Genomic DNA, 12,330 nt, shown 5'->3' with positions numbered 1-12,330 from the left:
AAAGTATTCATTTGCATGCCTTCTAAGACTGAAGGGAAATCTCTCTGTAGGAGGGGTCTGCCACACTTTAATTGTCAATTAACCCCACCAACACTAAGAGTCTGCCTTCATTTCACTCTCTTTCTCTCGCACTCTGTCTCACACACAGAGATTTGCACAAACACACACACTGTACCGGGTTTAACCACAGCTGTGTTACAGTAGGATAACAGAGGATCAACTGGGAACACATCACGGCAAAACAAAGCGAATCGAAATCGATGAGACACGATTACTGTCATAACCTATGGGTGTGCGTGCGTGCCTATTTGTATTTGACTGTACTGTATGAATGATCATTAGCCAAAAAGCTTCCAAAGATGCCCAGGACAATGCAGGAGGCAGACTTAAGGAGAAGAACCCCATGAGACTTTTCTGATAAACGCATGAGGAGACACATCCTAGATTTCTCCCCCTCTCCCAGCGGGTATACCAACCACGGTCAACCAACTCGACCGTGACAAAAGCAAACCAGTTGTGGTTGAGTCGCATGTTGCGATGGTGTCTGAAACGCTTTCCCTTTCTCCCTCCGCTCTGCTGCTGTCCCAGTTTTCAGGTTTGTTGTCCTGTAACAACTAGACAAGTGCCAACACTGGTCATACAGAGAGAGAGAGGAAGACTTGATGTGTCACGGTTCAAAGCACAAACACACGCGTGCACACACACACCTGAGGGACTATGCCTCCCTACAGGGATTCATACAACTCATGTGACTTATAGGCCACTTGCGGCAGTCTGTATATTTCAGGTGCTACAAGGCATCATTCACAACCAAAACACCAAGTGTTTTCCCCTCAATTGTCCTGTAAAATAAGTGCACAGTATTGAGACAGTCACTGTTTTCCATTGTGAGTATCATATTGTTTGGAAGTTTCCAGGTAGCCGTAACAGTTCATATTTCTTCTGGACATATAAAACTAGCCAGGCTGTAAATTTGAGCCGCCTATATATAGAGAAAGGAAGCCTGAAGTGTTTGTGGACTAGTGTATTTGACTGACTTTTTGCCCCTTTCCATCTTCTCTGCAATCCTCTTTTCAATTTCCTCACGGTGGAAATGATGCATTGAAAGAGTGTGTACATACGTATGTGTAAAGCTAGTGTTTTGCACCGGCTGGAGTATTTGGGGACTGGTCAGGAGTCAGCTTAATGAAGTGACTCTGACCATCACTAGACATGCGTACTTTGTGTGTGTCCATCCACAGTGCTAGTGTGCATCTACTGAATGGCCTTTTTCGTGTGTGTGTGCGTGTGTGTGCATGTCGGTGTGACTGGCAGGCTCAGACAGTGTGTGATGTGCTCATAAATCACATTGACAGCCTGTTACTGCGCTAGCTTTGGCCACTCAGCCACAGCTAATGTAAACAGAACGCAGGCGCACACACACGCACACACAATGTGTGTTTTAAAAAAACCATAGCCATATCTCAGGAGAGAATGAGAGACAGAGGAGGGACTGGAAGAAAGAAAATGGACAGACAAGTAGAGAAGGGGGGGCACTGAGGTCAAAAGAGAGCGAAAGAGAGGGAGGAGGCAGTTCAGTCAGGACACTCTGATTTTGATAAACCATTTATTGCAACTAATGAGAACTTGGCAATCCGCTTCAAAGAAACAGACTACGAAAGTATGGCACAGGCTTTGTCGGCACTACAACACCTCTTGTGTATGAGAAAGCTTAGTTTCACAGTTACACTGCAGTTGCAGTACAGTACAACAATCAAGTGTCATCTTTAACAAACTATACAATTATAATGTGAGGAAGGTGTAGCAGAAAATAAGGTGTAGGAAGCTGTGGTCACAAATAATTGAACTACTTATATTTGTGTCTGTAGTTACCAAATAAACAGACATAAACGCACACACACAAAAATCAGACACAATTAGCATCGATACGTTTCTCAGGTCTCCACTTGTTTTTTGATTGGTTATTTTTTTGTTTTTCATAGATTTATTCCCTTAGAATGGAGTACTATGTATTTACATTAATTAATTGGAATCAGTGGCGGATTTTGCTGAACATGCACACAGGGATTTGAAAGATGAAATAATTTCCCTTTCATGCTAAGTGACACATTTGAACACATGAGAACAGCAGCCATTTGTGAGATATGACACCATCTGTGTCTAAACGTCACTTACAAGTGGTGTTTGTCAAGTCGGGCCTCTGATGTTCAGCACATCATATGATACAGTTCCATTGAACCGTTTCATTGAAAGATGTATTTCCTCCTTTTTTTAAATCAGTGTAATCAATGTAAAGGGTAATTGTAACTACTCTCTTATGCTCCCCTGCCCACACGCACACACACATGCATATACTCACCCATCAGACTCCACACACCACCACCACACTACTTCTCCCCAGACACCAAGTCTGAAAGGAAATGACCTGTTTGCCCTTCCTGTGAGTTCTTTTCTGTTCAAAGAGGTCCAGACTGCCACTCTTTTTCACACACACTTTCACACACATACATTCTCACACAATGAGGAGTTGTATTTATTTATTTTTTCTCCACTACTTATCTGTGGGAGATAAAGTCCATCTCTCTCAGGGGTTGCAACATAGGTCTGCACCGAACTGGGAGAGGAGGAAAGGGGACATTTATCACCATAACACACACTAACATTATTGCTAAATGACATGCAGTCTCCTGCACTCTCCCCTCAAACATTTCACCCCTTCTCTACATCCTTCACAGCTTGCGATCCCTTATGGGTTACTTGCTTCATGCTTTTATTTATTCTGTGTGGTGATTTTAAATATCTTATTATCTTATCTGAATGTTGGAATAGGATATGTATACCAAATGAACTCATTTAACTACATTTTTTGGCCATTCAGCATAGTTTAAAAATTCATTTTGAGAGTGATACCTTTACAAATTTGTTGTTTTTTGTTGTTGTAAATTATAGTTACAAGCAGATTTTTGTCTAGTAGAGCTCACAGTACATTTACAGTATGACATTGTATAAGGCAATTTTGGCTGGCGTGACTTCTTTCCATATGGATCATAAAAAAATTGAGACAGCATAAAATAAGAATGAATAAACTTCTTCACCAACTTAGTTAAACTGAGCACTGAGTTTCCTAACTGCTTTACCCTCTGCCTTTTATCTTGTGGCTTACAGCAGTTAGGCAGTAAGCAGCTGGCCTTCCAGCAGCAGCTGATCCAGATGCAGCAGCTTCAGCAGCAGCACATCCTCAACCTCCAGAGACAGGGCCTGGTTCCACTGCAGCCCACCGCCGCCATGCAGACTCTGCAGCAAGGTATATGCACATGCACACACATTCATGAAAAGAACTGTAACTCTGTAGCACTCCGGTGACACAAACACATCTTAACAAGCGTGTGCACACACATGGGCGTACACACAGGCGGGCCTGTACCCAGTGCTGCCTGTGAAGCCCGTTAAGTTAATCAGCCTATAAAAGATAAAAGGAAACGTGATTGGTGGGTTTGTGGAAAGTACTCATTTGGGTAATAGGTAAAATATGGCACTAAGCCCTCCTGCTTAGAGAAATGTGTGCATGTGCTTGGGCGAATGTTTGCACGCATGTGTGTGTACTTGAGATTAGCCAGATACAAGAACATCATCGTTTTGCTATTGCTGTGCCCACTGGATTGTGGGTTTTTTTTGTGTATTCTTACGTGTAACTTCTCCCACAGTCCCTTCATTTTGTCAGCAGAGTTTTAGAATGATAAATGTTGACTGGTGACTGGCCCGCCCTGAGTATATGTGTCCTGTGTGTGTATCTGTGTCCATTTGTTTTCCGTGCTCTTAGCACAGCAGCCCTCGACACACACATACACACTATCTCACTCACGGAGAATGCTTTAGAGGCTCTAAAGTGGCCGTAACATTGCTAAAGCGCTGACTGAGTTGACCAAACAGACCGATTTCCTTCCCTCTGGCTGTCTGATCCCTGATCTCTCTTTTTCTCTCATGCACAGTCACATGCAGTCTCACACGCACACACTCACATACAACAAAGAAACTGTGTTTAACTAATCAAAAGTGAAATTCAAATCAATTTAATACTGGACAAATTGCTCAAAAAGCGTGTGTATACATGTGTGCTTTATGTGCTAGAGGACAGGGTGTTTGTTTGTGTGAGGTGAGGACAAATAGATATGCCAGTTTACACAGAGTGGAAAAAGCCAATGGATACTTACTAGGTGCAAATGAAAAAGACAGGGGCTACGTTTCTGTTAGAAGTGTAATTTTTCAGGCAGTTTCAAACATTTGGCTTTGGCATCTCCTTTTTTCTTTCTTTCTCCTTCCGTATCAGACTGGAATTTCCCTGCAGTGTGAAAGAGCTGGTCCATTGTGACGGCTCAGCCAGGCGTGAGCCAGAAGCATTCCTCTGACCAGCCATGCCACGCAAACACACAAACACTCGAGCATAAACACTCGCACCTTTACACACAAATGCACACACTATTGCCCCGCCTCAAAGGGCTGTTGTGTTCATTGTGAAGGTGGTGGCATTAGGGGTCCTGCTTTGGTTTCAGTTTATTTCTCTGACCGCAGTAGGATGGAGGTGCTGCGTAGACCTCTCATAACTGCCTTATGACAAAGCCTAATAAGTTCATGCCAAAAAGGAAATAAAGAAGAAGAAGAAGAAGAAAGAGCACTAAATAAATTTTAACTGCAATAAGACAGACCAAACAGTGTGCAAGGAACCGTTTCAGCAGCTTTTGAAACTTTCAGACAAATCAGTTACTTATTTTGAATTCGCCCAGTTTAATTTTAGAACTCCCCAGCATGTGTTTGTCCACGGTTATTAATGTGAAAGAAAAATGAACCCTCATGACCAAATATGGGCACGCACGTTTGGCAGAAACTTTTAGCAAGAGCACTCTGATCTCCTCAAATATTTTGCATCTTTAAGCTCTAGCTGGAGGAACTTACAACAGCAGTTTTCATCTCATTTCATGTTTGTTTTTTTAACCTTCCTTTATTTCCTTGTCGCTCATCAATAAACCACAGACTTTTGCCAAGAAATCGCCTACATTTTCCTCTCAAATTCCGATTTTGTGACTGGATTGTGCTGTGAGCCGCTTTCTATAGCGGTCTTCACCTACCTCACACTTTCGCTCTGTGAGCACGTCCATGCTTTTTGTGTGGAGCTGTCCCAATAATACATATATGTGCGTACCCATACAAAGACATTGATGCACACGGCACCTCATTCTTCCAGAGTGAGAACTTTTGTTTTGGCGGGACCGCAGAAGAATGCAGACAAAGCAGACATAATATTTGGATTGCTGCAAAGTCTCCGTATGAGTTTGTGTCGATGTGTGTGTGTGTATCCGCGTGTGTGCATGCTACAAGATCCACCGGAGTGGGCTGTGGCGTTTTAGGCGTCTCTCTCGCTGTGAAATTGGAGCAGAAATAACAAAGCTATGACTCGAAAGCTTAAAGTGTGCACCCACCCATTTCACACAAATAGTGGTGGCAACGGGAGCAGTGGAGCTGCTGGACAGTAGCAGTTGCAACAAAGTTTAGCTACTTAATTAAGAATACTGGCTTTCTGGGGGGACAATAAAAAGGTCTGTTTTTAAGATGTTCTGTTTTCCACTCTAAACCGCTCTTAAACACAGGGACAGTTAAAGTAGCACGTGTGTGTTTTATGTCTGCTATCATTTAAGATTAGTTTCAGCTATCGCTGCTTCTCTGTGTGTGTCTGCACGTCGGTACAATTATCTGGTTTATAGTTAACCGTATTTCTTCTTCCATTTATTAGAATCAGCTTACCTTAAATATCCTATCATCACATTTGTGCATGAACATTTGAAGTTGATGGACGGGTTAAGTGGGACCAGTTGCTAAGTTAAATCTGTGTCCTTGCCTGCAGCGATGTGTCCGTCAGACCTACAGCAACTGTGGAAGGATGTGTCGGGGGTGCCGAGCAGCGAGGAGGCCCTGAAACAGGCCGAGGGCCTTGACTTGAGCACCAACAGCTCCAATTCTACCTCAGCCTTCCCCAAAGCTGCCAGTGCTCACCTTCCACTGCACAGCCTGCCCAATGGACAGAGCCACACCCCAAAGAGAGACAGGTATAGTGATGTGTGGAAACAAGTATGACTTCCTGATGATAGCCACAGGTAATGTGGCTATCACAGTCTGTTCTCTGTGTGACTCTCTTCCGGTCTCTCTTATTTAGTCATTCTCACTGTGTCATTTTTTTCTTAAATTTGAACCTTCTTTTGGACACACAGAAAAAAACAGATATAAAACATGCACATTCAGCATATCACACATCAGTGTGGCGTAAACTTCGCTCAGCTCATTTGATAGGAGGTGTGTCAGCCACATGTCAGTATGGTGTGGACACAAAGTTAGGAAAGAAGACAAGACGATAGTGGATTCGGGAGAGGGGTAGTAGCAGGAAGTAGATAAATTCTACTCAAGTAGATAAATTCCGCAGTCGAGCGTGATCATTTCCAGGGATGCATGTGCTGGGGGATGCACTAACACACACTGTGTAAGGGCTGTGTTGTCCCATGGCTGTGTTGGCTGCTCATGGGCTTGTCTCCGTCTTTAAGAGCCAGACTGTTTGAGTGGATATCCTCCTTCACCAAGGCAGACAGCGGAGATGACCATATCCCTCTTTACTCCAAAGGCAGCCAACCCCCCAGCAGCCAGTGAGTAGCACATGCACGTACACACACAGTCACAAGTGGGCAAGTCTAAGACAAGAAGATACACTAGAGGTGGGTGGTTTGAAGTGTCCTTCAGCACTGATTTACTGCTTGTACCAGTGGCATTGTTGATCCTGACTCCTGACTTCATTTCAGAGGGGGGTAAGGGTGGCTGGTCAAGTGTTAATTAAGAGAGGTTCTATTAGTTAATCAAATATATCACACATGGTCATGCTGAAGCTACAGTGTGCTGGCAGTACTCCGACAGAGTTGGCTTAGAAGATCACAAAGGGGATAGCATTAGCCTGCTAAGCTAATGCATGGCTGATGTGGAGGAGAATGCGGTTGCCAGCAGTTTGTCATGTCTGCTGTCTGAGCTGCTTCTGAGTTGACTCAACCACAGCCAACACACATACACACAACATACACTCCAACCTCAGCCTCCACATATGATCAGGAAGAGGTGAAAAGCAAAGAGAGGGAGAGAGACATGTTTCCATCTGCAAGACAAATGGTTTTTGTTAGACAACCTTATGATGTTGATTTGGGAGAATCCCCATTCCAGTCCACGCACACACATATGTACACACTCGCACGCACGCGCACATGCACACGCACACACTCATACAAACACGCACATACACAGTCATGTAAATATATGTGGAGACAGCAGTTGCCGGCAGAGGTCCAAGTCTGAACCACATCTGCTACTGGACCTGCCACACACACATGCACGGATACAGTTATTTTACCCTGGGTCCAAACCAAACCTGGCCTAGTCTTTCATCATCAGACACACATATAAATACACACACTGTCATAAATATGAAGAGATACGCACTCAAAAAACACACACATAAGCTCACCACAAAAGAACAACCAGCACATGACGGCAACCGCCACCAATCAGTCATGGCTGGTTGGTCCCGTGCCGGCTCTGTGTCAGCTCCTGAAACATTAGAACATACACCAAAACCAACACACACATGCAAAGCACACGCCAGGAACAGAAACACAGGTCATGGACTCCAGAATGTGAGGTTGCTGGACCAATTCCCCTGTTTGCCTGGCTTCTGTGACTGACCCCACTCTGTTCTGTTCCTCCTGTCTCTGCACTTGGCTTCGTGAACTGTACTAATGACTGCTAACCAAACTCAGATGGCTGTATTGATGCTGCTGCTGCTATTGCTGCTACACGGTTTTTGTTTTCTTTGTTTTTGCATGTGTATGTATGTGAAAGTGTGACATGTTAATGCTTTTCTTCTTAATATTCTAAGCACTTACTTTGACTTTATCTACTGTTTCATGAGGATAACAAATATATAATGTCACTGTTGTCTCTGTTTGTGTGTGTCTTTCTCTCCACAGTCATGAGGAGCACACTGGCTCCCATCCCCTTTATGGCCATGGAGAGTGTAAGTGGCCTGGCTGTGAAGCACTGTGTGAGGACATAGGACAGTTCATCAAGTAAGTCACCAGCCACTGAAAAAATAAGCACTCAGAAAAATCAATAAAGATATTTGCACTGCACTGGGGGTTTCAAACAGAAGGCCTGGGGGCCAGAATTGGCTCAGCAAAGACTCAAATTGGGCTCAATGAATGACGTGAGTGAAGGAGGGCAGGAAATTTGGAATTTTAACTGTGTCTTCATAAGTTTTAAAGATTTTCTTACTTATTATGACCTCCCCCATGGCCAGTCAAACTACACCAAAGCAAATACGTGACTGACAAAAGATTAAATGACAGAAAACTACTAAAGAAATATATGGGGCGGGGGTGGGGGTTTTTCCACTAAGGGTACAATAGAAAAATATAAAATTTCTTTCCGAGACACACTTTTAAAAGTATTAATTTTTTATTAAGGTATCTCAGGGATTAAATGTTTACTTTAACTTCTTTAAACTGACAGAAAGTGGAGTCTGGCGAATTTAAGATCAAATTGTGGCCCACAGCGTAAAATCAGACAACCCTACACTACATTTGATTGACATATCTGTTAATCTGAGCTGTACTATGATTGCCACTTACATCACATGCCTAGTATATATTTAATAGTGCAAGTAGAAGAAAAGTCAAAGTGGAAAGGATTCTGTTTTGACCCCACTTCTGTTATTGTCCATTTTCCATTTCCATCCCCTTTACAGCTGTTATGTGTGAACTGTTTTATTTTTTATTGTTTTATGTAAAGCACTTTGGTATGCCCAAGGCTTTTAAATGTGCTCTAAAAATAAAGATTGTTGTTGTTGTTGTTGTTAAAGAGTTTGTTATAGGGACATGCATATATTTCCCTTGGAGAGGTCATAATAGTAATATTTCTAGATGCGTTCAAATTCTCTGTTAAAAAGAAATCACACAGTTAAAGATAATCAAAGTCTGTTCAGTAATTAGTTGGCATTATTTACAGTTTCAAATGGCAATGAAACTGTAAAACTGTAAACGTTAAATATTTCTGCAATCCTCGACCAAAGTTCAGGTTTGATTCAAACATTAAAAGTTCTTTCTTTTTTTTTTTTTACCACCAGTACAAAACAACCATTTTTTAAAATTTAAGCCAATAAAACTCACAATGTCTGATTTAGATTACCTGTATGAACTAAAGGTGAGGCAAAACAAAGAAAAGCTAATAATGCTAATAATGTACATGTCAATCGTACACATCACTTCTGCGTTTCCTGGCTAATTCATTTGTTGCAATATGTTACATCACATTAGCTCCCAGGCACATGCATGCATACATGTACAAACACACGTTGGTACACAGATTCACTTCGTTTTTCTCTGAGTCTTTGTCTTCCTTGAAGAACAGAATCCTCCATCTCCATAATTCCATGTTTGCACGTGCATTTTTATACATCACATTGTTGCTTGAGTAGAGGCAGACAACTGGTCTAGCTATGTAGAATTATCACTGATGTGCTTTAAAAATATTGGTCTGTAAGCCATTCTTTAATTTGGTAGGCTTTTATGATTTTTGGTCTCTGTGAGAGCAAGAAACCCCTCTCTCACTTCTTTTCGCTCTGCGTCCTTCTACTTAACTTTCACTCCTCCCTCTGTTATTTACCAGTTTGGATACACTGTGCGATGCTGATGCAGTATTCGGCCTTGACATTCTCCTACCACCTCCTGTCACACGTAGCACTGTGGACTTCCCCATGGCACCGTGGCTGATAATGAAGGCTTCACAAGCCTCTAATGAAGCCTTAAACAAACTCACACTCATTATCTATGTGAAACTCTTAGCTATTTGGACAGTGGAGATATTAATAAGCCTGGGTGATGAAATACGTATTCGTACACACACACACACGCACACACACCATCACAGAACTGTGAATAGTGATTGTGATGGCATCGGACAGTCAGATCAAAGCTAGCAGGCAGGCTGGGAAAGTTTGGAGAGGAAAGCTGTTGTTTGGTGTCTCATTTCATGTAGCCCCAGGGCAGATGGAAGGAGAGTGAAAGAGTGTGTTTGTGTGTGTATGTAAGAGAGAGAGCGAGAGAGGGAGGAAGATGAAAAAATAGAGGCAGCGACACACAGTGCCATCAGTCTAACCGTGCGCTCCCTTCCAGCGAGCCTTAGTCATCGCCCCAGGAGGGAAAAGGGTAGAGCAAAAGAACAGAGGAAGGAGACACTTCACTATTTCAAGTCTTTCTTCTCTCCTCTTGTCTCTGCCCACCTTCCCTCCCTCCCTCCTCCTCCCTGTCCTCTGGTATAATACTCTGGCTGTGGCTGGTGGAGCTGGGTGTAATGTGGGTTAAAGCCTTGTCTGCCTGCACTCAGAGGAGTAAACAGAGCCTCATTGTCGGGACACATCGAGAAAGAAAAAAAAACCCCGCTACTGTTTATGGCCCAGCTATAGAGAGAGGGGAGGGTTTGGGGGGCAGATTCAGTTGGAATGAGTGTGAATCATAGGCATTTGGGGAGTTGCGGGGGAAGAGGAGTGGGAAGGGGAGAGTCGACAAAAGTATAAGTGACGGACAGGGAGCGAGAGAGCGAGTGAGAGGGGTGAGATCATGTTTTTGTTATTATTATCGTGCACTTGTGTTGAGCCATCTATCTGCCTAGATTAGCCCCGCCATGACATCATTGTTTTTCTTTCATTTCTAGTCTTCGCCTGATGTTGCCCAACTTTCTACTTTCTGCTAGACGCGCAATGCCGTACGTGCCGTGCAAACGTGCATTTCCGCACTTTTCCGCACTTTCACAACAAGCAAGTGACTTTATGAACATTAAAAGTTAACACAGCAGGACATCTAATGAGTCAGCCTGGCTTAACTACCCTCACACAACGACATATATATGACCGCGCAATCTCATGCACAGACAGCAGCAACCTGGGAATAACCTTGGCGATGACAGTGCAGAGAGAGAGAGAGAGAGAAAGGGAAGGTGGAAGGGAGACAGGGAGGGGTGATCTGGGAAAGATCAGAAGGTCCCAGGTCCTCCCACATTTGAGGAAACAAATAGCGCCACCATTCCGATACACATACACACACACCACACAGATGCACACCAGCGTTAATATGTGGAGAGGAGTTTAACAGAAAGTCTTAAGATAAGGCTTTGTGCAATAACACATGAGCTCATATCCAGGTGGTTGTCTTGGATCATGGTTCACTAAGCACCAATGAAGTATACACGCACACACACACACACACACACACACACACACACACACACACACACACAAAATACAGCTGCCGCGTCCTTCAGTAGACAAAATAAACTTCCAAGATTGTGATTTATTTTTCTAGCACTGAAGCAGCTTAGATCTCAGTTTAAATAAATGTAAAAGAGCCGAGTTTTGTTACTTCATCATCCAGGACCTGCAAGCTGATTCAACAATAATCCTATTGACTTAAAAATCTTAATTGAGTGGGGACTAGCGGCTCTTTGATCTTGACGCTTTAAAAAAAATTTTTAAATTTGCAAGCAGATATCAAATCACTTCCCAGAAAATGAGTAAATTACTGATACTCTCTCATCCCCTCTAGGCACTTGAACAACGAGCATGCCCTAGATGACCGCAGCACTGCTCAGTGCCGAGTCCAGATGCAGGTGGTTCAGCAGCTGGAGATACAGGTGAGCAAGAACACCTCATTTTCGTTTGCTCACAAACAAAGTCATGAAGACTGTTTCAGCCTGTCAATGGCCGCAACTCGTCTGAGGCAGGGCAGAGTTTATGGAGAGCAGTGGAGCTTGTAATTTAAAAGGAGCAGTCAGCAGGGAAGCTGCCATTGCTGCTCCAATTATAAAGCTTCTCTGGTCACCAGCAAGAGAGAGTGAGGCTGAGAGGAGGGGAGGAGGGAGGGAAGAGAAAAGAAAAAGGAAAAGAAAAGAGAGAGTGAGAGAGAAGCTAGAGAGTGGAGGGCCAGGCTGCAAGGAGTCTCTTGTTCTCAGAGTGGTTCATGCACGCAAACCCTCTTGAAACATCTGAATGGTCCCGCAGAAGCAAAATAACGAGAAGTGAAATGCTGTTCTTAAACGGCGCCGAATGTGAGAAAGTTCCAAACAAAGTTCAAATACAAAGACGAGTCTTTTTTTTTTTTTTTTTTTTTTTTTTTTTTTGGAAGTGACATCAGAAACAGCAGCATGTGACATCACGTGATGGCGGAGCTTCAGTTCATCCTTTGTCACGAGTCTTTT

At 43.3% G+C, this 12,330-nt stretch overlaps 1 protein-coding gene across 4 annotated transcripts in view; it reads left to right on the top strand.

Moving 5' to 3' along the window:
• Window positions 1-12,330, top strand: part of foxp4 (forkhead box P4) — a 90,291-nt gene that overhangs the window by 65,242 nt on the left and 12,719 nt on the right. For 2 of the 4 annotated variants that reach the window (XM_085406239.1, XM_085406237.1), the window contains exons 6-10: window positions 3,166-3,304; window positions 5,897-6,098; window positions 6,588-6,686; window positions 8,052-8,150; window positions 11,679-11,766. In XM_085406239.1, the coding sequence (XP_085262365.1) occupies window positions 3,166-3,304; window positions 5,897-6,098; window positions 6,588-6,686; window positions 8,052-8,150; window positions 11,679-11,766 (627 nt within the window). The remainder of the gene's footprint in view (window positions 1-3,165; window positions 3,305-5,896; window positions 6,099-6,587; window positions 6,687-8,051; window positions 8,151-11,678; window positions 11,767-12,330) is intronic. The other 2 variants (XM_085406238.1, XM_085406241.1) reach the window with 2 other exon arrangements.

This window comes from Rhamphochromis longiceps, linkage group LG5 (genome assembly GCF_057381845.1).
Source record: "Rhamphochromis longiceps isolate RC_006_pf linkage group LG5, R_longiceps_female_GT1.1, whole genome shotgun sequence".
In the NCBI taxonomy this organism is placed as follows: domain Eukaryota; kingdom Metazoa; phylum Chordata; class Actinopteri; order Cichliformes; family Cichlidae; genus Rhamphochromis; species Rhamphochromis longiceps.
The sequence above is the reverse complement of the archived record's forward strand: the minus strand, read 5'-3'. Positions and strand labels throughout refer to the sequence as shown.